Here is a 26484-nt window from a genome sequence, read left to right as displayed (position 1 = left end):
TAGCCCGTTCAGGGGAATGTGTTTTATATGCTAATTTTGCTAATGTGTATAAGCTGCTCCAGCCCATTCTCATTAGGTTTTCATGAGTCTCTTTTATGGAAATGCACAGTGACTATACTGCAGAGCATGGCTCGCTTCAGCCTGGCTGCCCGACAGTAAACGGAGCTGTTTCCTCACTCTTAACACCTCCGCCTGTCTGTGTCGCTGAGCCCGGAGAGAGACAAATCGATTGGTGGAAATGGTATCAAAAAAGTTTGTGAAAAGTCTGGTGTTGAGATTTAATCTCAAAAGATAGAGGGAAGTGAGATAAAAGAGAGTGAGGCAGATAGTCTTTTTTTTTTTTTTTCTTAGTGCAGTTTTCACCTGACAATTTTCAACAACTAACTAATTTTTTAAACCAGGTGGATCACTCTTATTTGATCCACTGGTATTGATCAACTAACATGTCAGCGATAGCAGGTGCATTAAGATCGTTTTGTGATACAGGACAGTAAACCAGCAAAGGCCTTAACCCTTAAAGGAATACTTCAGTATTTTGACATGCAGCTTACTTGTTTTTTTTACCGAGACATTTGAAGATCAATATCAATTTAATCTCTGGGTGTTCAATACAGAGGTACTAATGACCTGTTTAGCCTGCCCTAGAAAGTAAACTAGAAGCAGGAGGAAATAGCTAGCTGGGAAGCAGCTGGTCTGATTTGTTGGATTTGTTTTCCAATATATCCAAAGGATTTTTTTGTGTGAATGGATCCAATGTGCAAGCTAACTACTCATTAAACCACAAATAAGTTGAGTATGTGTATTCGAAAGATGTACAAATATGAAATATTGTGGTTTAGTGAGTAGTTAGCTTGCACGTTGGCTCCATTTACCAACTGCATGCAGCATCTCCGAAGTTCAGTACTCGTGGTGGTGTTACTGCCTTTTCACAGTTTTGTAACTCTGAACAAACCCCAGCAGACTCTTTTTTTTTTTTAAATTATTATCATTAGTCTTTAGCTTGTTAGCTAACGCGTCATGAATAATAACTTGAATAACTTAATTGCTAACACACTTGACAAGCAATGGTCCCAAACTGTCTGAATACTATTTCAGGACTCAACGCAACATATGGATATAGTTTGCGGTGTAACAGGCTCAGTTGTTTACGCTCAGGTGATGCTCTCGTGTCATAAATGATCGACACCTCTTGTAGGCCTGCAAACCTACACAACCTCCACCAAACTGATCTTTATATGAAACATTGTTCTGTCCACCAAGCAGAATGGACGGTAACACTTGTGTACGTTGTGTTATCATCGCATGTTGTCCATCACTATGTTGCTGTCTGTTGCGCAGGGTATTGGCGTGGCGATGGATCCTCTCTCTCTCTCTTTTCGTTCTCTTTTAGCATTTTAAACATTATACAGTCCGAGCCTGTGAGGGTGCTACAACTGGAGTCTGCAATTTTCCAAGAAAATTACCTTAAATCGAAATGTTATTTTTTTAAAATGAAAAAGTCTTTAAATCATGCCTGAGTCACTGTGGGTCAGAGTTGGATTAAACTGTCAGGGATGCATTTGAATACTGTATTCTGATCATTTAAATATCAAAACGGATGTCCCGACGGATGCCTTTTTATCATTAAAAGTCCAACTTTGTAACACCTTCCTTGTTATATCAGACAGCAGGTGTGACTGAAACAATAAGTAGACATTTAGCTGTCAGTTCACTGATTCTCTCGAGTTGAACGCCGTTACAGCCCAAAGCTTCTACATCAGCCTCAGTCAAACTTTAGTAGTAATGCTTCATGTCCGGCCCTCCTCACATGCCAGTCTAATGGCACAGACTTGGATCTGTATTTTTGGTCATTATTATCGAAGATGTGTAAATTAGGGAGGTGTGGTACATGATGCTGGCAGGACGTGGAAGGCAGCATTAGGAGCAGTAATCCTGGAGCATTTTGGACAATAAAAGTAAAGTGTAAAGTAAAGCATCTCTCTTTCTCTCATATCCTCATTCCTTCAAGTGAATCAGTGTCCTGTGAAATTGGGCTCTAAATTACGAGGCAAGCGTACGCTGTGTGAGGGTTTTAAAAATGATCTGCCGCTAAGGACGTCGACTGGAACACAACAGTCAGCAGCAGACGATCCGCCGGTCTGACTTTGGTTCGAGACCAATCCGCCGTCGATAAACACAGAGCATGTTTCCCCCTTATCGCCTCGCGGAGGATGAGTCGGTTATATCAGCTTCATCGATGTCATCATTATCAGCTCAGGCGTATGACAGAGATGGGGACGATTTTTAGGGTTGGAGTTATAAATCAGGGCTGTTTCCCCTGTTTGCCTGCTGCTTGCTCTCCTCTCCTCTCTCCTATAGTATGTTGTCTTTATTTCAATAATAAGGCTCTTATCTCACTAAATTACTATTCAGCTGGCCACTGCATTCTCTCCATATCACTCTGTCTTGCTCTTCCTCTCTCCTCCCTTCCAATTTCTCTTCATCATACACACACACACACACACACACTCCCTTCATTCACTCTTTGTCTTCTATCCTGTCCCTCACCTCTCCCTGTCCTTCTGTCCCTTCACTGAAGATAAATCAGACATATTATGTTTATATTCTTAAACATTACTCGGGCCATTTTGTTTTTATTATTTTTTCTTTCATACTAGTTCACATTACAAATGTCATCAGTTGTATCACTGTAGAGCTGCTTGCATCTTGCTTGGATGGGTCCAGTTCTCCAAATGTAGGAGTGGCGAGCAATTTCCCATATATTCAAAAATATTAAACTTTCCAAAAATACAAAATACACCACAATAGCACTATCAAAGCTCTTTGTTATCCCATTGATTTCTCCTTGTTTTTCTTTTCAGCACTTTTATGAGTCATGCCCAAAGTAAAGTATTCACTGTGAATGAATATTACATCCAGATTGAAAACTGAATCTGCTGATTTTTCTTATGCTCTATTTTTGATCTTAAAACACAGATCCGAAAGCACTGAACGGTGTTTTTTTTCCTGGAGCAGACAGTCAGTGTCAGGGCTTTGAAAGGGACTGATATGGGTCAGAAGTTTCCAGTAAAATGTTCTTGTACTGATTTTGCTCCACCTCCTTTTCCCTGATGGAGATATGCCCTCCCGTATGTTTGAACCGGCCCAGATGTTGTGCTCACAAATAACATTTTGAAGCGCTGCAGCTCAAGCTTATCCGATTGGTTGGTCTGCTGGTTGAAGGGGTAGCAGGTAGAAAAAGCCATTTGTCAGCAGTATCTGCCACTCAAGTCAAAGCCAACAAGATGTGGACAAAACTCAATTTCGGCATTAATGAAATAATACCACGGTTAATGTGCCGTCTACTGGAGCAGAACACGAGGTCAGCCCAGGGTCAAACCTTTGGATGCTGGGTGGCAGACCACGTGAGCACTTATTCGATTCACAGTTACTGCTAATTCAAATTTTCACCGTAGTGATGCTGGATTAAAAAAATAATTTAATTGTCCAGCAGTTTATTACATGCCTTGAGCAGTCAAGGATACCTGATGATAGTGAATGAAAAGCTGCTTTTGTCTTTTGTTCAGTAAATTTCTGCCACAAGATCTTGAGATCTTAACATGTATTTCCTCTCTTTCAGGGTTACTTCTTGCTGTTCGAGTCCATGTTGGACTCTGTCCTGTACGCCAGAGACCTCTACTTGGCTGACGGTGGCTCAGGTAGGTCCGGTCCTCGCTACAAAATTGACGAAGCACAAAAGGATAGTTCAATTAGAAGGTGTCAAGGGGCGTGGCTCTGCTATAGTGTCACATAGAGCAAAACCCACCTTCCACCATTTGGGGGGTGTGAAACTTTTTTTTACAGTATGTTCAGAATCTCTTGGGTGCGCTACAAAACCTGACCAGTACAGTGCAGGTTTGTGCCAACTGGGCACGGTTTCCACTCAATTTCAGTTCGGCGCACCTGAATCAAAAAGCTCCATACAGCAGTGTAACAAAATATCACATGTACCAACTGCATTGTACACAATACAGACTAATAAATACTTATTTAACGTGACATATAATTAATTGATTCAAATGGAAAAGTTAGTGTACTGTCTCTGCCAACACCAGAAAGCAGTGACAAGACTAAACTAAGGTCAACCACCGCATCGCCACTGCATGCTGCTGCTTGCTTATCAGCTGTTAGCAATTAAGTGAATTTCCCTGTCATTGCTGCTACATAACAAGTGGCAGGCTGGCACAACAAAATGGAGAACAGCCCTTGAAAATCTGTGGTTTGATCAAATGGCACTGGTCAGCTTCTCAGCAGGCATTACATTTCCAAAGTAGGAAATTAGTCTAGCTCTAGTTTTAAACCCCAAAAATGACATTTAGAGTTTTTCCTCTGCAAATCGTACAATGTTTGCACTATTGATGCGATTATCCACATGCAGTGTATGTATATGCTTGTGTTGGCAAACTGAACAAAGTAATATTTTAATATGTTTGTACTACAACACATTACAGGCTGTTTGCATTGCCATTGAATAGTTGGGGTGGGACAGTGCAGAGTGATACTGAGGTCAGATTTACCCCAAATGTAATCTGGGAGAAACCTTGTAATAACCCCTTGGTTATTGAAAGTAACACACTTGGGAATGATTGGAGTGGTTTTCCTGTTTATCCCACTGGGTGTGTCAAATTGTACACAGGTTACTGTGTGCAGTACTTCCCTCGATTTATGCAATCCAATCCGAGAAAAGCCAGAAATGTGTGAGGGATATTTCCCTTATTTTTTTCTTTTAGGGCTTGAAAGTGGGAAGGAGGGTTCCGCCTTCTAATCAGAGCAACGCTCAGAGGTGGTTTAACAAATAGCTGAGTGTGAATGGCTCCAGCAGTGGGGAGGCTCAGCAGCCCACCTGAAAATGACACACAGCTGTTTTAAAGACAACATGTCTCCTGTATGGCTGGCCTGAAGGATGGGCGAAGAGGAGAGACATGCAAACAGTAGCTGAGTTCGGCTTCTGTACCTTCACATTTTTCCTCAGTAGCAACTTGGCAATGTTGGTCTGAGCTCGTATGCAACTCAACATGTTGTTGTGCTCCTGTCACGCTTTATTTCATTTGATTCTTCACGTAACCGCAAAAGAAAAAGACAAAATAGTTAAAATCCTAGAAACAAAAGACAGATAGTTTCCCTTTCAAATGGGGTATTTGAGTCAAAGTAATAAAACCCTAAGCTGCACTAAGACTACAGCTTGATACTTACGAAGAGACCGTTTTCTTCAGGCATTTGCCTCTGTGTGTGTGTTTGTGTGTATGCGTGTGTCTCTGGGGTCATCCCATCCCTGCCACTGAACAGATTTAATGGCTTGTGCCAACTGTGACCCAACTAAGGAACGGTTCCACCACACTGCCTGTAGTGGCTCCTTGGGACACGAGAGAGAGGTCAAACTCAACCTACAGAGACAGATCTGTTAGCGTGGGAGATTGGACAGGCGATGGTGCGACCTCAGTGAGTCAGAAAGAGACAGGTCAGAGGACACGTATGGTTCGTCATGAGCCTTTAACCGTGACACTCCCAACACGGGAGAACACTGCTCTCCCTGGATCAACTGCCAGTGAGCATTGTGGGGAGTAATATGAAAACACTCAAAAGCAGGAAGGTGGTCTTGACGGCACCATCGACGTGAACAAGTGGAGCACTGGGTATCCTCTATAATGCTGCTGTAATATGGGAACATGAAATTAAAATAGGGCAGTCTTTTTTTTTTTTTAAGCTACATATTCCCAGTACAAATGATATGTCCCTCCAGGATGGCTCTTCTTTGTTTATGTTATGTTATATCACATTCAAAGAGACCACTGAACTTTTGTTGGGCAATGGTCATATGCATCATCTGCATATGCATCACTGCAGCAGTCTCATTTTATGAACCATTATCAGCTGCTCCGAGACTTTGTCTTTCTCTGTTTATTGGAGTAGTAAAGGAATGTTGTTAAGTCTGATGACCATAATCCCAAAACAGTTTCTATTTAAAGAGCGTATAGTCCTAAATCATATATGCACAATGCTTGTATTTTTATTACTTGCAACAGTTGTGTGACCAAATGACTTTATTTTTCTATAACTCTCTCCATCTCGTTGAGCATTATCCCTGACAGTTACACGGAGGCAGGACAGTCAGGTTGTTTCATTTTATTTCTGAGACAGTAACAAAACAAAACAAGGCAACCTACCTTAACTTTTTAACTTATTGAATGCTGATCATTATACAGCAATTGTGTCACATCAACTTCTCTTCTTAAGTATATTTCAGTTTTTTACTGTGTAGGCACATGGCTGTGGTGAGTTATTAGTCCAGCCCTACAGCACTGCTACTGTATGTGTGTTTAAGCTACATTAGATCAGAGTTACAGCGGCTCCTTCATTCTCCCCACTACATTAACCTCCCCGTCATCCTTAAATGTGTCCCCACATGCCTGGCACGGCACAGCACAGCGTCCAGGGAAAAGGGATCTGTTTTGTCCCATGCCTCCTCCCACACCATCTTTCCCTCTTTCACAGCTGACCAATGGTGGAGAGAGAGAGAGCAAGAGAAGATGGTGGGGGGTGGGGGGGGGGGCATGACAAACGGGTTGTGAGCAGCGAGTCGAGAAGGACGCAGATGTCAAAGCCATGAATCTGGGGATGCCTGTGTACCCCCCCCCCCCATTGTCTTTCTCCAGCTCCATCCACAGCACAGCACTCCTTCCTTCGCCTGTTCGTCTCCGTCTCTATTTCTTTTTCAGTGTGTCTCGCAGACGGGCCTGTCCCAATTCTGCCCAATCAGCAGCTCTCCCCCCTCCTCTCACCTGGCCCTCATAATTACTCACTCGGTCCAGTAATCGGAGTAAAATGAAGTGACAAATCTGCTGTTTGTGTGTGTATGTGTGTGCACAGTTACTGGGTATCGTGACACTCACAGGGTCACAAGCAGTCTTCAGTTAATAATTAGGGGCCACTAGTTGCCCATCACTGAGCTGTCACCATCCATTCACCCATTTTATGGTCCGATGTGTCAAAGGTTGTGTGAGACTGCGCACTAACACGCATGCTTGGCAAAATAACAGGCTTTTATTTTTTAAATAATAAAAAATACCTGTACAAAAGTTTGCAGTTGGCTCCTTTATGGAGAACGACGTATGGGGTCAGGTTGGTTTCACAGCAGTTACAACTGATTCCGGTCAGATGATTTTTTCTTTCTTTTATCCACCTCTTTCTTCTTTTCTTCTTCCTGTAAAGCATTTTATAAATTTTGTTTTGATAAGTGACGTTTTTTAACCTCAGGTTTTTATGGCTGAAAAGTATCAAAACGTTCATAGAAACTTCTCAAACCATTCCTGCTTCATAATCAGTTCCTCTGCCATCCATAAGGTATTTTAAACATTTTTTATATATATATAAAATACACCGGCCCTATTTCAAAGATCACGTTAATGTCTGTGTTGCGTTTGAGAGGAAACTAATCAGCTTGTTAACTATAGCTAAACATAGCATCTGGTAGGCTAATATACAGAGCTCAATGCATCAGTTCAGACAGGGATACGTTAATTTTGGCAGCTGGTTTAGTTTTAATCTCAGTCCCTTGACAAAAATGTGTATTAGTCTTAGTCAAATTTTAGTCAATGGTTTTTTTTCTGTTTTAGTTTTAGTTTAGCTTTAGTCAACAAAACTAAAGATATTTTAGTTTAGTTTTCGTCACTGACACGTTTTAAATTTTTATGTCTTCAGTGCATTTTGAGGCCACAGCTGTCGCCATCTTTGTTTACAGTTACCACGGTTGCCGGTGTCTCTCACAAGGCGTCCTTGTCCCACTGCTCTGCAGTAGTACTGACTGACGCCGCTCGGTAAATCCAGTTAGTATTCCCAAACTCTGAACAGAACCACTCTCTTTAATCTACCCAAGTACAGTTGTTCCTGCTGACCTAGCGTCACTGCAGCTACCTGTGCTGTGCTGTCATTAGGAAGCTGGATTCACTCACTAAAATACTGCTCATTTTCTGGGTTTAGTTTGAGAGGAGACGCTATAATCGTTGGATTACATCAGTACTGTGATCTTTGTTTAGCATCTAGAGGACGATTTAGATGGACCCCCAACATTAATCCTGGAATTTACTCACTCCTCCTGATGGCAACAAGAAAGATAGCCGACTGGAAGTAACATTAACGTTACCTCCACATCCAAGGCACTTGATAGTTGCATTAGCTTACCTTTTTTATAAATGTCTTCGTGCTGTCTGCATGTTTTTGTAGTTTGCCTCAGCTGTTTTGTCGCCGCCTCTTGTCCAATTCTCAGTGGATCGTAGAAGAAAAAGTAAAAGGGTCTGAAAACTTTCTGAATGCACTGTATTTTCACACGATTGGATAACACTGAACAGTGTTAGGGCCTGAAATGCTCTATGAATTTCTCAATGGAAGTTGTCATGGTGCCACGGTCAGGTATGTTTAACAGTTAACCATGCAGATTTTTCTTTCTGACTCTCCTGTTATGAACATCTTTCATTGGGACAGATTCTTACATAACAATGAGTGGCAGTAAGTTGTAGGTGAAAATATTAAGTTTGGGTGTATGAGTGTATTCTACACTCTAGGCCCTAGGCCTCTGTGTTGGCTAATGTGACTTCACAGTAGGGATACCAATGGCTTCAAGCTTCTCAGCTATGGCTTAATCACCAAGCATATTAACCATACAAAGGAATCTATTAAGATGTGAAACCGCGATGAAAAGACATTAAGGCTCATTTTTAACGCTCATTTTAAGACACGGATAATCTTCATTCAACAGACAGTGTTACGTAATATGAGGAGCAACAAAGATCGCTGTGCTGTGCCTATGCCCGAAACTTCAAAGCTTTGAATAGGTAAAAAGAAACACGGATCCCTAGTGATCCCTGAGCTTCCATCTTCCAAAAAAAAAAAGGTTTCCTGAGGCTAAAGGTTCAGGTTTATTTTTTTTTTAAAAGAAAAAAAAAAAAAAAGCGTTACCAAAATAGAGCCATTTGTCTAAGGTGATAGAGACGCTGTCAACTGTAAAACCATGTGTTTAACTGTTCTGGCCACTGGCCCAAGTTTCAGAAACTTCAAACTAATTCCAAATCACACAAATCCCCAACAAAATCAAAAAATATTCCACCCAAAGTAATGAATCTGAGTTAGGCCAGGATTGCAACAATTGTTTTTTGGGTTTTTTTTTCTCATTCTTCACCACAAAGCATATATATGAGTGTTGCTCTAAAAACCACTGAGAGAGCTTAAGTAAGCACAAGCAGGGTAACAGTATTATCGATTAGCATGCCTACCTTAAGTGATAAAGGGGATAGTGAACAAAAGGATGCTGGTGGTTGCTTTTGTCTTTGCGTCTGCTCGAAGAGGTAAATAAGGTGGCCATTTTTTTCCTCCTCATGTTGTAACGTTGTAATGGTGGCCTTTTTTTTTTTCTCTCTCTTCTGTTGTGCAGCAGGGAAAGTTGACGTATTCAACTGAAAGGCCTATAGTATGCCTGCCATGACCATCACATTGAAAATGTCTCCTTGATCGCAGCCTCAGGAAGAAAGGAAAAATGGTTGTGCATATCTGTTTCAATCTGTATCAAATGGAACAGTTATCGTATTTGTCGACATGTGAATGCAACTCGTCCATTTCTGAGGACTTTGGACTTTTTGGTATCGTACACGATATGGACAAAAGAATCTGGACACACCTTTTCCACATAACTTTTGTGTACTCTTGGTCTGGCACTGTTTCTCATACAGTAATGTTTTAGACATTAGTGTGCTTTTTAACTTTGTGGAAAAAGTTTTGTTTTAACTTTGCAATGCCGTGGCGCAAAACACAAGCCCCATAATGGAAAACCTTTTCTGAAGATCGGAGGCTACTGCAGTGGCCTGTTAGTGCCCTTGGTTTTGGAAGGGGATGTTGAAAAACCACATATAGTAATGTACGGGTGTCCGCATGCTTTGTCCAGGTGTCCACATTTTAGCCATTTAGTGTACAGAGTGTTAAGTATTAAAGTAGGACAAAATGGTCATCCGGCGATGTTTCGTGCATATGTGATGATTACAGTCATTACAGCAGCCTCATGAAATTGATGCAAAGCTCCACACCCACAAGATGTTAAGGCCTTTTGATTAAATTTGTTGAATTGTTTGTAAGGCATTCAATTTGTTGATATTAATAAAGTCTCAGCACTGAGAATAGAAGTTTTCTTTTCCTTTAGTTATGATTAATGGTGTTTTGTTTTGAGCAAAATAGATTCCTGAACAGATTCACTCAAAAGTGACCAGGCAGCCTTACAATAGTTTGGCACACTGAAACTAGAATTTTGAGATGCGGTGACCTCCAAAAGTACGGACCGTGACACATTTGTTCGGTGCTTTCTAATTCTTTCAGCTGTTTAGTGAATCGTTAGGAGCTTTAAGCAATATTCAGGTTCAATATAAGTGCATTATCAACAGACCAGTGGTCATACAACAGATTGAAATGCTTTTGTGTTCATGGTGGGTGGAGTCTGCCATTTAGGAATATGGAAGAAGATTAAGTTGAAAAGTTGACACCCTGCTCCTCTCGTTTCTCCGCAGTCTATCCAGACCTTTGTAATATCAGCCTGGCGGCACTGGGTGACACACAGAAGCACCAAGACCGCATTGCATTCTGGGACGACGTGTATGGCTTCAACATGGCGTGCATGAAGAAGGCCGTGGTGCCTGAGGCTGTGGTAGAAGTGGTGCAAGCAGACACCCTCATCTCTGAACCTACAGTCATACAGGTAAACATCCTTCTAGGTTACTGCAACTATACAGATATTTGAAATTGCAAGGAGCCAATATGGTTTATTAGTATTAAGTGTTTCTAAATTAAAAATAAAATGCAAGAGGGTGACTTATCTCTATAATTTGACATATTACTGGTTGAATGGTGTCATGTGATTCTTTCCAGGAAGTAAAATTAGATGTTCAAATGGGTCTTCTGTATTTGTATGAGATAGAAGAAAAGAAAATACTGTGTGTACAGCTAAAGTTGTTTGGGCTCTGTCTAGTCCTGTGCTGAACTGTTCTGCTGAGGAAATGAGAAACGTTTCTTCTATTGTCTTGGTAGGAAAACGCATGATGATTGAGCTCTGGCTCCATACCTGGGGTCACGAGGTGGATTTAAACAGTCATCACATAATTACTGGGTTAGGAAATAAAAAAAGAATTTAGCAACACAAAATTAAGCTACACTACACTACGCTAATCTAATGTGTTGTATTACCTCTTCAAGCCTTTAAAAAATACCCAGATCAAACAATCAGAGAAGTCATAATCATTTTCAGTTTAAATGCTCACAAATCATATACATGCAACCTCTGACAAGGTATCAAAAGTATATAGTGCTTTGTATTTATGGGTCACTAGAATAAAAAAGGTTAGGAAAACTGAGCTAGAAGCAGGAGGAAAACATTAAGACTTTATAAAAGAGTTTAGCAAATTCAGAAACATAATAGAATGGTTTTAAATTGAAGCAGCTTAAGCCTTTGTCTCAAAAGTAAAAAAAATTAACCTCTTCCTTTAAAGGGAAACTGGCTTTGCACAGCACTTGTTGCTCAAAGCTGACATCAGCAATTGTGATAAACGAAAGCTAAAAAACAGGTATCAAATGTTTCAAACAAGAGTTATAGTCCAGATTCAGTTTAAGTTTTTTGTTTGCTTGTTTTCCGCGGCGGTGGTCACTGTGGGTCCTCAATTTCCTCATCTGTGGATGACACTAACTACCCGATGTCTGGTAATTAACACCTGCATCGGACGGATATATTGATAAACCCAGTATGTCAGTCAAATCCTGGGTGCGCGCAACAACACACTCGCACCCACCACAAGTAGGAGAAATAGAGTTTGCGGGGCCCAAGCTGTTGGGGCATAGACAGAAAACAAGCGCTGTGGAGAGAGAGGGCCCTGAAGGGGTGTGTGTGTGTGTCTGTCTGTGTGTGTGTGTGTCTGTCTGTCTGTCTGTCTGTCTGTCTGTCTGTGTGTGTGTGTGTGTGTGTGTGTGTGTGTGTGTGTGTGTGTGTGTGTGTGTGTGTGTGTGTGTGTGTGTGTGTGTGTGTGTGTGTGTGTGTGTGTGTGTTTATAGTGGTGCTGTAGGGCTAAGTGATTGATCTATCTAATCCTTGTTTAAGTTCCTCTTAAGGAAACTTCATTACTCTCAGCCCCCCGTGGATAGAGCAGTTTTGACTGAGCTGATGGGAGAGCGCACACATTATGCAGAGATAAAACACACAAAAACACACACACACAGAGTTCCATGTCTAAGAACATAGATACCTCTTCGGAATCTTTCGGTGTAGGAATGCTCTTCCCTCTTGTCTCTCATACCACTGTGTATTTCTTTGCCAGTTGGCCTGTTTGCTAAGTAGCATGTCCTCCACCCATCTGTGGATGTGATGAATGAGGGGAGAGCTTGATATAATGGAATTTGAATCCTGTAATCGATAGTTTCTCTCCTCCAGTGACAAATAGACAGCCCCTCTGCCCAAATTACACGGACTCTCATCTATTGCCTCCCGTTGATACGATCCAATAACATTCCATTAAGGCTGGCCGCCATTCCGTAAAATTGAGAGCCCTTTCGTGGAATTATAAATTCCTGCAAAACAGATGAGTTTTTTTTCTCAGTGAGAACAGATAGGAATGTTTAACGTGAGAGATGGTTAACTTGCAACCAATTGAAGCTGCTTTAAACCTGCCTTATATAATGTTTTTCGTGGTCAGTAATAATTTCAACACTTTAGAAAGTCATTTAGCTATGGAGCGTGTCGCTCTAAACGGTCTCTTAAAGGCACAATCCGCAGTCCACGTGTAAATGTGCCAGGGATTACACATACTAGTTGTGTCAGAGTGGTTGTCTTGCTGATGTCAGTGGGATTTTTTTCACCTGTAAGTAAAACTCTTCAGTTCTGTATGTGCTCTGGTACTGGCAGAACGGCTGTCTCCAAAATGACTCCCTGTTTACCATAAAGTGCATTATATTTACCGTCCGCCATTTTATTTATTGAGTGTCCGAAACCACTCCCTCATTCGCTCATCCACCACTCCCTCTACAGGAGACACTAATTCTGCATTCAGGCAGCGTTGGTAGAATGAAGAAGAGCGGAAGAGGAAAAAACACCCATTGTGGTTAGCCCTAGTGCTAACCTCGTAGTCACACCAGATAAACAGCCTATGTTTTGTGTTATGTATTTTGTAGCGTTTCCTTACCAAGTGAAACCAGATATAAACAAACAGCTTATATGTTTTTCATGTAACTGCCAATGGCGGTGCATTTTCAGCCTTTCTGCCAGCAGTTTGTTGCCCTGTCTGTAGTTAGTTTCACCTAGTGGGGGATTCCTGGTATCTCCACTCTGAATCACAAGTCAGAGGCTGACGTCAACGTTTTGTTTTTTTTCACTCGCCTGCTTGTAATTAACAGTTAAAATGATGTGACGTGTAGGTGGCATGAAAAAAGTCTATCCTCTTTATGGTGCCCAGAAAACAATTCCTCAAAAGAATTTCTGCTAACAATGCCATGGTCCAATGCTCGGCGTTTTACAGATGTGAAAGTTGCTGTTGAGCGACTCGACAAAGGGCAGTGATGACGCAAAATGAAGAAGTGTCGGACATCTCAGCTCACTGCTCACTATTCAGTAAACGATTCGGTGCCTATTACGAACTGTCGAGTGCCTATTATGTAGGGAGTAGTGAATAAATGAATCACGAGGGGAGATTTTGGTCACAGGCTATGTTTCAGCTGAACATTTTTCCTACTAGTAACAACCAATATTGGCACAGTTCTATAGCAGTTACTCCCTGACTGACATTGTGACATCCACCATTTTGTCAGATCGGTGACCGAACAAATATTGATAGACATATTTTATCTACTCCCCAAATGCCCTTGTTGGAGGTTTAACCAGAGCTACTCTTTTATCGCAGCTACTCTGGGATTGTCAACTTGTGATTTAGTTGAATTTAGTTTTCCTATTATCAGCTTGCTGCTCACCAAGCTAGCTACTTAGCTTCCTGGAGCTAATGTGTCGTTGATAATGCAACATTCCAAGTAAAAGTTGAAATACTGTTAGCCGACAGCTGTTGTGCATTTCACTGTTTTTGGCTTTTACTCTGTGTTTAGTTGATTAATTACTGTGCTGTGCCTCCTGCGGGGACCAAACGTTGATCTTTCTCTGGTGATACTTTGTTTCATCCTGGCATGAAGCACAGCATAACTCATTTGACAGGAGGTCTATGCTTTTGTGAGTCCAGTTTTCTTGTTACTGTACTGATGGCTTTTTACAACCGGTTTAGTCTAACGGATGTTTATGGAACCTTATTGTTTTCAGATTTGTAATTACCGTTACTGAATTTGTTTTCCACTACTGTTTTTACGGCTTCTCAGTTGCTTTCACTAAAGGCAGTCCACTGTCTTCAACTTTTACTGGAAATGTGTTCAGTTCGCTGCATGTTTATGCATCTAAATATACAGTGAGGGCAAAAGGAGATTTCCAATTAGTCAGTTTTATGTTGAACAGTACCCAAAGGGGCCTTTATGTAACCTGAATTTTTTCCAGCTGACTAAAAGCTGACTTTTCAAACACCGCATGAATGAGATAGACTGTTTACCTTCCTCAGGTTAAGAAGTAAATTCTGCTTAGCACATTTAGATTTCTATTTGAGAAACGTTTTGTTTTTTGTTTTTGTTTTTTTGCTTCATAGTGTCATCAGTGTTCATTTTTTTTTAAAGTTGTGCATCATATCATGTGTGTGTTTTTTGACCTTAAACAGACGATTGACTGTAACACCGTGTGCCTGTCTGGGCTGGAGTTTACATCAGATTTCTGCTTGAAGATAACAAACACTACAGACTGCACAGTAAGTAACACACAAACACACACACACACACACACATGTATAGACACTACCCACTCAGCGTGAGAGTGAGGACTGAGATATTGCTATGTGAAAGTTTGATAAGTTTGTAAAGTTTATAAAGTAGTGAAGAAAAAGTAGTGTTTCTAAGATAGGTTTTGTCTTTCCCGGGGATATATGTTTCAATTCCAGTTGCAGTCCAAGTGTTAAACATTAAGAGCTACAACCCAAAAAAAAAAACCAGACCTGAAACAAAACTTTGAACATCCACTGTTACAGTCTATCATTCATCAGAGATATTGGGTGACGGGAACAGAAGGTACAAACAGCGAAGACATCAGCCGGGTCATGTTGATGGATTATGTTTCTGTATTTAAGAGGATGTCTGTCAGTTGGATATTTAATAGAGTTTCAATTGGAATCAGAGCAGTGAGGCTAATGGGACCTTGAATTACATGTCATACAACATAGTGAATGTTCCCAGCCTGCTTGCCCTGTCATTCTCTCAGGCGCCAAAACACACTCGCTTGCACAGCAACAGCCCACCTCTCACACAGGCGCCTTCAGTACTGTAGTTGCAGTGTGTTGACCTGGCCTGCAGATTCCTGTCCCAGTCCTAGATCCACAAGACCAAAGCCGAACTCTTTTTAGTTATTCCTCATGTTTCAGCCTTGTCCCCGTTTACATACTTGTCTCACATGTCGACATACATAAGCACCATTAACTTTGTAAAGTCATCAGACAAATAGGTAGCCATGACAGTTGATTCAACAACAACAACAACAACAAAATAATAATCAGCAGTCTTGAATTATCTAATGTTTCTCTGAAGTTAATAAATTGTGTGCAGAAAGTAACCGAACATAGTATTAAAACAATATTTAACAACATATTAACATAACGTATTTTCAGGGATTTCAAAGATAATTCAACCCTGTTAACCAGCAACACCCCCCCCCCCCCATTATTCACGTATCTCTGTCCAGAATCAAAATAAAACGATCTGATCTCTCATTTAATTTCATCACCCAAAATAAATGCTGATAATTTACCACTTTTTGCGAAAGGCAAAAATAATCCCCTGTGTCCTATGTAAGACATCACATGACCAATATGAAACCTGGCTGAACCTTTGAGTTGTGAAGTGTAGGTCAGCTTGACCAACGACAACAAAAAATTGAATCGTGTGTGTGTGTCCCCGGTAAGGGTCGTCTACAGGCACCAAAGCATGGAGATTGTTTTATGAGTTTATTTGTTGAGGTGCTGGCAGCCACCGTCCATCCCTCCGTCCATCCCTCCGTCCATCCCTCCGTCCATCCCTCCGGTCATTCCCGCCCACTGAACTTCCTCCAGTGTCTCAGCCACACTTCTCTCTCCCAGCAGCAACCTGCCAACTACAGATCAGTCACACTACTGCAAGCAATGACGCTCTGCGCTGTGAGAAGTGATCTGTCTGTTTTTAAAAAAAAAGAAAAGCCATTGTGTTGGAGAAGCTTTGTGTTGTGCTGCAGGGTTACCGCACTGTCTGGTGTATTGGTTTAATGGATAATCAATAGGAGGTTTATTATCTGGCCTGTGCTTCCTGGGTAAGGTCGGTGGATTTAATGGGATTTGTAAACATCCTCTCATTTTTCCTGTCTTCTCTGCTCTGTAATTGGAAGCAACCAGTTTGTATTTCTAGGATTTAAGTCCAGTCATGTTAAAGGTACACTGCAGCAAAACAGATGATGGGATCAAGTGGTACGGAATTGTAATTTTTTGTTTTTTAATTTGTATCTTTTATAGGTTTTTAGGTGCACGTCTACTTTTTCCTGCTCTCCTCCTATTTAACCCTTCTGATCAACCTCAGCTGGCGCGATGATATGCAAAAGAATATGTATGTATAGGTATATATGTACATATGTATATGTATGTCATGTATAGGATTTATCATTCAGTCACGCAATCAGACTTGTTTTATCTAGGTGTTTCTGGCTTTTATAATGCAGGTATTCTCTGCATAAGGTATCACTTTTACACATTGTAGATGCTCGCATGCAGCCTCCATCCTGTTTTTCCTAGGATTTACAGATGGATTATTGACCTGCAGGTGTAGGGTGATGTTACCATAAAGATACTGATCTGCAGTCAGTACTGGCTGCAGCTCCTCACTCGTTGTTAAGGTTAGGAGGTGTGAAGGGTAAACCGCTCCTGGACCAGTGCTTGGGGATCGGTATGGAAGGGCTGCTGCGTCTCTGGTCCTGTGATGGAGCGCCTGCTTTTGTTCTCTTGTCGACAGTCCATTCATCAGCCCAGCCTGCCTAACCTTGCATTAAATGAACAGCACAACCCCTGCGTCTGCACCGTTCATGCACAAGACAAATCCTCTTGCTCTTGCTTTATTTTATCCCCCCTCTCTTTGCTTCCCTTTTACATCTCACATGCTCTGTGCCTTGTATACGTCGTGTCTGCCTTTGCAAAATGTGAATCCACGTACAGAATATATACGTGCTGGAATTTTCATTAAAGCTTGGATCAGAAATTCTCTCAGGGCATCCATATCCAGCGCCGCGATCAGTTTACCTGAACTGCAGAACAGGTAGCAAAAATGCCTCAACCCCTCCTAAAGGCTGAAAATGATGTATGCTGATGGCATTGCAGGAGAGAAAAAGTTTGTCTGTAATTAATTTTAACACCTGTCTCACTGCTGCTGATGTGGCTACTGTAGCACTACAGAGAAAAATGTCACTGCAATCCATCGCTAATCTGCTTTCCATCAAATTTAAATTATGTGTGTGTGTGTGTGTGTGTGTGGGGGGGGGGTAGCCTTCTGGACTGACAGGGTAGGCACTCGTCAACTTCAAGGACGATTTTCAGCACATTAGGAAGGTAACTGTTAATGGAATAATCCATTCTTTAACCCTCAACAATGCATCAGTAGATAACAGTACTTATCAGCTGACTGTCAACAAGAATTGCTTTGGCAGACTATTTCCAGTTTACCATTAAAAATTGTTTGACATATTGATTTATGTCAACTTCCCAGAAGTGAAAGGCGATGTGCACTGATTTTACACATCAAAGTCTTTTTACAGAAATTGGAGAATACTACTGCATATGTGCTTTTATTTGCTGAATTATATTTAATGGTGGTTTGCTTTAAATTAGTTTTTTCTTTGTAAAGAACTTGGTAACACTGAGAGGTGCAATGTAAATAGAGTTTATTGTTGTTATTATTATTATATATGAAAAAAGTCATACAAAGCCTTTTGTGGCTTCATGAAGAGCTACACAATATTTGATAAATTGCCTCAAGTTACTGTCACTTGATGCTGAAGACTACATATTTAAAAATAAAAAAAATCTCCGGGTGCAGCGCTACACCTCTGTAGCGCACTCCTCATCTCTGGTTGAGGCTAGGCTAACAAGGAGTGAATTTTTTCTCGACTAGAAAAACTTCCACTCTTTCATTATCGATCTTTTGTCCAACATGAGCCAGATGTGTCAATTCCAGGCACACTGAGGGGTTGTCCAAAAGCATTGTAACAGATGTGGGCAATCGCTAAGGGGGATAGTACAGTATAATAGTACATGCATAGCAGCACAGTACAAGCAAGCATTCATGTATGTATGTAAATGAGAGCACCATTCACAATTAGGAAGTGGTTCTTGGAGAAAACAATACTTAGAAATCAAAACAAACAAGAAACAAAAGAAACAAATACTTGAATATAAACACTCTAAATGAAGCTTACGTATTAGTTTAACCCAACTGGATCTAATATTAAATGATAAATACATGTTACACAACCAAACCTAATGTCAAAGTAAACAAACTCATAGAGTCCAAACAAAAGTAAACAGAAGGTAGTCCCCTTGACATTCCTGTAGCTCTAGGAGTGAAGTGCACAGCAGCTGTAGGGGAATTAGCCACTTTCTCTTTATCTTTAGTGGCAGTCGATACCTGATTATTTTATTTTTGCAATTTGGAAACTTGCAGACAAAACCCATCTTCTTGCGTTAGCTACTGTTTGTTTAGCTTTATCGAAGCAAACTAAATGGAAAAACAAGCCACAGCCTGACAGCGGCAAGTCGGCTGGCAAGTTGATCAGGAAGTCGATCTGCAGATCTGCAGAGCTTCCTACTGTGTCTTTATTTTGGGTGGCACTCAAAGGTAACTATCGTGATGATTTGATTTGAAATGAAGGGGTTTTTTTTTGGAAAGGCTGTAGATGGCTGTGACTCCATGCCCCGATGCCAGAATTTGCATTTCCCAAATCTCTGCAACAGAGGTGGTGAGTAAAAAAATATCATGACCAATAGTCAACGTTGAGACTGACAAAACCTGGAATTTCCATCTAAGTTTTTCATATAGGTTGTTTCAACACCACATTTTTTTTTTTTGTTGTTGTTGCAAATGCTGCCGTCCCTTCCACCATCTCCCAACATGAACTTAACTGTGTTCAGTTTTCAAAGCTCAGGGGCGCAGCTAACCACAGTTAGTTTTGCCCAGCTTGACTCTGGACCCTCTCCGACTGTGACAGTATGGTTGTTTGTCTCAGAGGCATCGTGAGTGAGGAGCACCAATGGGAGGTGCACTGCAGCCAAGGCTGATTCGTCCTCCACCTCACTGGAGAGTCTCCACTCGGGTGAAGAGGGGGGGGGGTATTCACACCAACCTGACCCCGATGTGGTCATGCTTGAAGCCTCCACGCCTGAATAAACCCCATCAAGAGCGCATTAGCCCTCTCTCCTCCCGCCCCCACCCTCCCTCCCCCTCAGTGCCCCTCCCATGGCCTCCCCTTAACCCCCCCCTTCCCACGTCCCCCCACTGGCGTATAATAGTATCTGGCCAGGCCACGCGGCTCGCTGACACACAGCCAGGCGAAAGGGGAGTGATGATGAATTGCTCCCTGTTGGTGTTATCCATGATGATAATTATTAATTTTCCCACTGCTCTTCCTGGAGAATGGGGGCCGGAGAGCTGCAGTGTTACAGAGCCTCCCTCTGTGGGCCGTCGAGAAGCCCACTGTCATTAGTTATCACAGACAGAGCCGGGGCCCAAGGCTAAACGCTGATGAAAATGAAAAGCGCTCACTCTGATTTGTCCTGTTTTTGGTGTGTATGTGTCTCTGTGCTTTATTTTCCTTGCCCTTGTCTCTCTGTCTGTCTCGCTTACTTCCTTAACCCTCCCTCCCTTTTCCCCCCCTTGTGCTGGGATACAGAGGCATACATCTGTTGGGCATGACAAAAGTTCTCAGGTACAACATAATAGCAGGGGGTTGTGAAAATTATCATAAAATATTGGAACACAAATTTTGAACGTTACATTTTTAATTTAAGGTTTGTGGTTATCCTAAATTTAAATACATTTAATCCTTTTACTGGTGAATGACAGTTTTCGGTCCCCATCTGAAGTTAAAGCTTGGATCTTGCTGTACTGTTTGATTTGTTGTCATAAAAGCATTATATCCTTTCAGAGGGCCCCAAGAGGGTTGATACACTCTCTTACCCCAGACCAGTTTAAATCAAAAAGCATTAAAAGCCTCTGGTACAGTGCATATCAGGTGTGAGTCATCAAGGTCTTTATTGTTTTTTTTTTAAACCCTTTCACATCTTCTGTGTTTTATGTGTGAAGCCATTACATTCCTCTTTTTTCTTTCAAATGTGATTTTTAATGGGGTAGCGAGGCGCCGAGCTTCCTCCACTGGTTTTTTGTATTTGCAAGCTTCACTCTGTGGCCTAAATTTTAATTGCCCATCAACCTGCGGTGTGAAAGTTGCACAATGCAGAAGTGACAATCAATCTCGCTTATGAGGTGTTGTCATCAGCGAGGCACGATGACGAAGATCCCTGCCTACCCGGCTGAGAGAGGTGAATCCGCTCTGCCTGACGAGTAATTACGGCTAATTTCCTAATTACCTCAGCACCGAGCGTCTCTGTAGCGTTCATTAAAAGCCATAATTGCATTGGGGTGACATGCTCTTCTATCCTCTTTGGGTTCTTTTCTGGCGGTTTACCTGTGAGCTGGCGGTTCCACCCCTGCCTGTCCGAGTCGATAAAGGTTGATTGAAGCCTGTGTGTTGAGAGAGTGTCGAGCAGGGCTTCTGACAGCATCATGATTAGCGAGTCTGCATGTGTGAATCGTCGTGTGTGCTGTATGTAGATGCCTTATGAACAAAAACGGATTCTCTTAGCCAGTTTTACCAGCAAAGATTATTTGGGAGACTGTCACGGAAGCTGTGAACAGATGGTACTGTATTTTCCTTCTCTAAGCGATACAAAAAAATAAAAAAAAATAACTAAATTAAAAAAACCAGCCACTCTCCCTCTCCTTCAGCTTCCTCTGTCTTCCCTCTGTCTGTTTTCTTGTTCCTCACCTCTTTCCTCCCTCGTTTCCTCTCATCTGTCCTTCTGTTTTCCTCTTTCCCTCTCTTGCATTGATTCGGCTCTTCTTTGTCTCAGAGAGCTGGCCTCCAAGTTGTCAGCTGCGTCGGGATTAAAAGCTATTAGTTCTGCATCATTGCCACTACAAGTGCGCTCCTGAGATTGATAGAGTGCCTCCCTTCCTCCAGCGAGGGGAGAAATGGGAGGAAAACAAGCCTTGGCGGTGGTTTTTACCTCACTTATCTGACAACGGTCACCTACAGGCGCTCTGGCCCAAGACTTCCCCCTCAGTTTGTTTTTTGAGATGTGTGAATTGGTTTTCACTCAAATGTGTTCATGGCTCTGCAAATCCTTACCAGCAGACAGTGTATTTTAGAAGAAAGACTACATTTCCATGTAGGCTTTTAGTCGATTGAATACCCAGTCAGAAGGAAAAGAAGTCTGTAATTTCTGGGCACATCTAAGAGCTAAAAAGCCTTGATGAAGCTTCAGACTGGCTAGTTTATTCTTCTTTGTCTTCCTTGAGAGCAGAGATTTGTCGGTTTTCTTATTTCCTTTCCTCTGGTGGAAATTATTCAGATGAGCCAAAATTCATATTCATCTGGTCCAAAACCACATTACTGTTTATTTTCCTTTACCGAATCCTCCTCCCTGCTGAGTCGTTTCACAGTACTGCAACACTTTCACCAAAATAGCCACCTTTGCTAATTTCACGTACCATGCTAGATTTTTTTTTTTTTTTTTCTCGTCAGCAAAATAGCCCCAGTGTTGTTGGAGGCTGCCTCATAATTTATTTCTTTTGTCCAGTGACAAGTCTCCCAGATGAGGTGAGAGGGAGCACATGGGACGTGTTGTTGACTCAGCCTGAATGAGAAACCTAGCTGGTTTTTAGAGGAAGGAGGTCTGAGGAAAACAGATTACAGTTCTCACATGAGTCACACCCACTGTATCGGTACCAAGGTGGACAATACGGTCCTCCACACACCATACGCACTATAACATGCTAAACATGGCAAGCAAAAGAATCTGAATTCGTATGTCTCCTTTCAGGTAACACCTTAAAGAAGTAGTAGAGTAAAAGATCAATGTAAATATTTGAGCAGTAAATTTTATTCCCAGGTTTGTTTTACTGCCTCATTCCTGAACACAGCAGCTCATTTAGCTTGTTTTGCTCATTAAAACCCAGATCCTCGTTCTGCCTTCTGCTTCTCTCTCGGCTCTGCATTTCAGAGTTGCAGTGTAGTAAAACAAATCCGTATGTTTATTGTACTGTCACATTCTAACACGCCCCTCATATTTCATTGCAGGCAGTTGTCGGCTACTTTGACATTTTCTTTGACAAAGGTTGCAGCAACAAGGTAAGCAGCAGCGGCAACAGCCAAGCCATTTAACGGAAACTCAATTATGTTCACGCTTTAGCATGTTCCTCCTCCCTGAGGCGTTCGCTGGCAATCGACAGGAGTCCTAGTCGACTGCTGATATAAGCACTTACCCAGCAGAGCCAGCCAGTTGGAACAGCCGATGCTAAGCTCTGTGAGCAACGCGGACGTGCTTTTTGATTGCACTTTCTGTTGTACCTGAGAGTCAAACTGCATGCTATGGATAGTCCGGTAAATAACATTCTCCACTGGCAGCAAAGGCTGGAACAATGTAACATAAGAACAGTGAAGATAAGTGCAATTTATAATACAGACTCAGCTAATAATGATGCCCTAAGAGTAGATCGACTGTAACAGAAATCATGAAATATACGATGGTTTCCAAGCTCTTCTGCAGCTTTATTTTAATCAAAACAAGACTCCTTCAGGGACTCCACCAAGTTTTCCTTGTGTTTTTGAGAATGTGACACTTATGCTGAAGTCCTTCCAGGTTTATTACTCTCAACTTTTAAATTTATTGTTGTTTTCCATTACTGTTGCGTATGGACTCATGTTAGACAACATGGCTATCAATAGTATGGTTTCCTATAGACTCTAACTAAGGTTCAATGCTTTGGGTTTTTGTAGACTTTCACTGAAACCTAACCAGATTTGTTTTTTTCAAGTAGTTAAACGGTTTAAACTGATTTTATGTCCTTATTCATCCAAAAGTTGTTTTTTGTTTTTGTTTTTTTTGCTGACTAGCTCTTTAGATAGACTTAACAGCACTGGTTTGTGATATTTTTGCCCTTCTTCTTTCTTTTCACCTACCGTCACACCAGGTGATGTTCTCCACGGGTCCTCAAGTCACAAAGACGCACTGGAAACAGACTGTCTTCCTACTGGAGAGGCCCATTTCTGTCCAAGCAGGTCAGTAACCACACAGACCACCACAGGGCCAGGAAACACTTGGCAACTCTTTAGATTTTGTATTTGCATGTAGGATTTAGCACAGGTGTCAACTCTCATGTACATATTCCCTGGCCAAGAGCAGTTTACATTCGTGGTCAAGTTCAGTGGTTTCATTTAGATTCGTGTCGTACGTGTTTACTTTCTTTCATTGTTTTATTTTCCTACCGAGGAACTTGCTGGTGCGTCATAGTGAGCTGCGGCAGGTAATCTGTCTGATGTGGATATGTAGTCAGGCTGGTTGACACCCGTTATCTGTCACCGACAGCGACAGCGAGAGATCAAAACAAATCACGTTCAGCCATCAGAGACAGCGTGTAAAACTTCATCTGATAGGCCTCTGAATCATGACACGTTACCAGGGGAGTGCTTTGTAACTGACCAGTGAAATATTTATAGAATCACTGTATCAGCAGATTAAAGTATTATTAACTAGCGCCGCTTGCTCTGAGGCGTAGCTGAATGGATGTTCCTCGGAAATAACTTCCTACAGTTTCAGATTCCAGCCAACATGACAGAGAATCTGTCTAACTACACTATAGGAAGCCATTTTTTTTTTTTTTCAAACTGTCGCCGTCCTCATAGCCGTGTTGTTCTGTGAAGGTCTGAGCGGATTGCTAAGCTGTATGACTGCGCTCGCCGCGAGCTGTGCCAGCTGCACATGTTCAACGAAAAGCCATCTGTTCATCCCATGTTTGGGTCCCTTGTGGCGTAAATTAGGCCTCTTACACTTCGAAGAATCACCAGTAGGCTACTTTCACGCTACACACTGCCATTTGATTTCCAACAGCTACCAACAGGTGTGCTCCAAAGCTGGGGCATACGGGAAAATACGAATATCACAATACCCTTGTTCCGATGTAGACACATTTCACTGTATCCGTTACGGTACCGTATGTAAAATCATCAGTAAAGTTCTGTAGACTAACTGTTAAAAGAAGAAATTGAAGATAAAATTGAAGAAATCGCACGTGATAAGTTATTTCAGCCGCTCATTAGCAGAAAAAGCACCATTGCTCAGCTGAATACACTCGGCGCTTTTGCTGCTACAGCCTTACTCGGTCTGGTGTGATCGGTAGCTTGTGGTGACTGATGTTAGAAAACTTTAGATAGACATGACCGCGTGTAACTGACAGTACTGCAGCCTCTCTTCTTGTGCCTCTGTTACACTGTGTTTAAGCATTTACCATTGTCCTGCTGTTTAGCATAAGTTACTGCCTCTTCATCTTAGAGAGCCTCCTTTTCTTCATCTGTTCAGCTACTTCATGCGTGCCGGAGTATATATCCCCGGGAGGACCTATCTGAGCCTGGGTGTTTAGATCAGTGAATTTTAAAGCTTTCACTAACTAAATGCAGGACGAATCTTCTACTGTGTTTGGTACCGTTGTTATGAATATGATCAAAACAAAAAGTCTGTGTTCCCCACACGCTCAGTCATTATATATGTTGTGTGAAGCGTCCTGTGTTTACTGCTGCTGTAAGCTCTGGCCCCCTGTTTGCGTTATCGTAATGGGAATCGTGGCTGCGTCTGCTGATGTGGGGATGGATGAGCCCCGGGGCCAGCTGTCCACTCGCTGACCAGATATCAGATGGAGTCTACAGTAATAAATGACCTGCAGAGGGGCAGAAGCGCCTAATGTCCGGCGGCCCTTAGCCACGCCCGGCCGGGATGATAGGAACGTCAGAACCTCTGACGCTGCTAAATTGCTATCGCAGGCTTCGTGCTCCGCTGAGTCAGATAAACGCAGCAGAATCTGAGAGCTGAAGACGACACTAGGCTATCAGCGTTCAGAGGTAGGAAACTGCGGAGCGAAACAAAGACATATTTCATCCGACGATCTGGTGCAGAATTTCACTTTGCATACGCCTCTGTGTTTGGGTTTGTACACGCGAGGACACACATGCCTACGTACACAGACGAGTGGCGAATTAAATGAAAAACCAGAATAAACGAGCGGACGAAAACATAATGAATGCAGATTCTTGATGGAAATTATGAATCATATGCTTTGGCCTCCTCAGATGTCAAAGAACCCGGCTGAATACCCGTGGGCGATTTTGGACCAGTGTGTTGGACAAGTGTTTTTCCGCCATCATCACCATAACAACAAAGGAGGGAATATCTTTAGAGCAGAGTTCAGAGACTTGGAGAATCTATCGCGAGCCATTCACGCAGCTTGTGGTGGATTAACACCTTATTAAGTAGCTTAGTGTTATTTTTTTTCCTTCGATTTGTCTGCTACATGAATATACATACACGCGCCCCAGTAATAAACCTGGAAGCCATCATTTGCCCCCTTTATCGTTTTGCGTGTATTTTGTCTCTTTTGGGGCGCATTTATGTGTAAATGTGTATTGGGTTTTCAAGATAAACTACTTTAATAATAATACAATTTTATTCTAACTTGAACTACTAACCCCTTGGGCAATGAAAAGATATCTAAAAAACTACTGGGTGGATGCGATTTAATTTGCCATGAGTAGTATTCGTGCCAGGCAACGATTTCCATTTGAAGACAAGAAATATTCAGAAACAATGTGCAGATTGCCAGGGCATTTACTGAGCACATTGTGCTCCATTACGCTTCATGCTCCCATGAAGATGAACCCTTTCCATTTTGGACATTCCATTGGTGCCACCTTAAGGCCAAAAATCCAATGGCTTGCAGAGTTTGCATTTTCTCTCTCTCTATTTTTTGGAGAAATTTTGATTTTGTCGGCCCCATGACCCCTCCACAATCATTAGTTTGCTTCTTGTGCAGTGTAGTAAACATGGCTGCCTCTAGAGGCCACTAGACCTTAGTCTTTAGACTTAATACTGTCTCTCTTTTTCTCTCTCTCCGTCTCTTTTAACCTTGTGTGTGACTTTACAGTCACCAGAGCATCTGGGCTCTTGGTGTAACTTGGGG

At 41.9% G+C, this 26484-nt stretch overlaps 1 protein-coding gene across 1 annotated transcript in view; it reads left to right on the top strand.

Annotated features, from left to right (window-relative positions):
* Positions 1–26484, top strand: part of prmt3 (protein arginine methyltransferase 3) — a 55037-nt gene that overhangs the window by 22152 nt on the left and 6401 nt on the right. The window contains exons 11-15 of the mRNA XM_040125569.1: positions 3620–3698; positions 10584–10771; positions 14799–14885; positions 22556–22606; positions 23449–23536. Coding sequence (XP_039981503.1) covers positions 3620–3698; positions 10584–10771; positions 14799–14885; positions 22556–22606; positions 23449–23536 — 493 coding nt within the window. The remainder of the gene's footprint in view (positions 1–3619; positions 3699–10583; positions 10772–14798; positions 14886–22555; positions 22607–23448; positions 23537–26484) is intronic.

The sequence above is a fragment of the Xiphias gladius genome, chromosome 1 (assembly GCF_016859285.1).
Source record: "Xiphias gladius isolate SHS-SW01 ecotype Sanya breed wild chromosome 1, ASM1685928v1, whole genome shotgun sequence".
Taxonomy (NCBI): domain Eukaryota; kingdom Metazoa; phylum Chordata; class Actinopteri; order Istiophoriformes; family Xiphiidae; genus Xiphias; species Xiphias gladius.
This window is presented reverse-complemented; position numbering and strand designations above follow the sequence as displayed.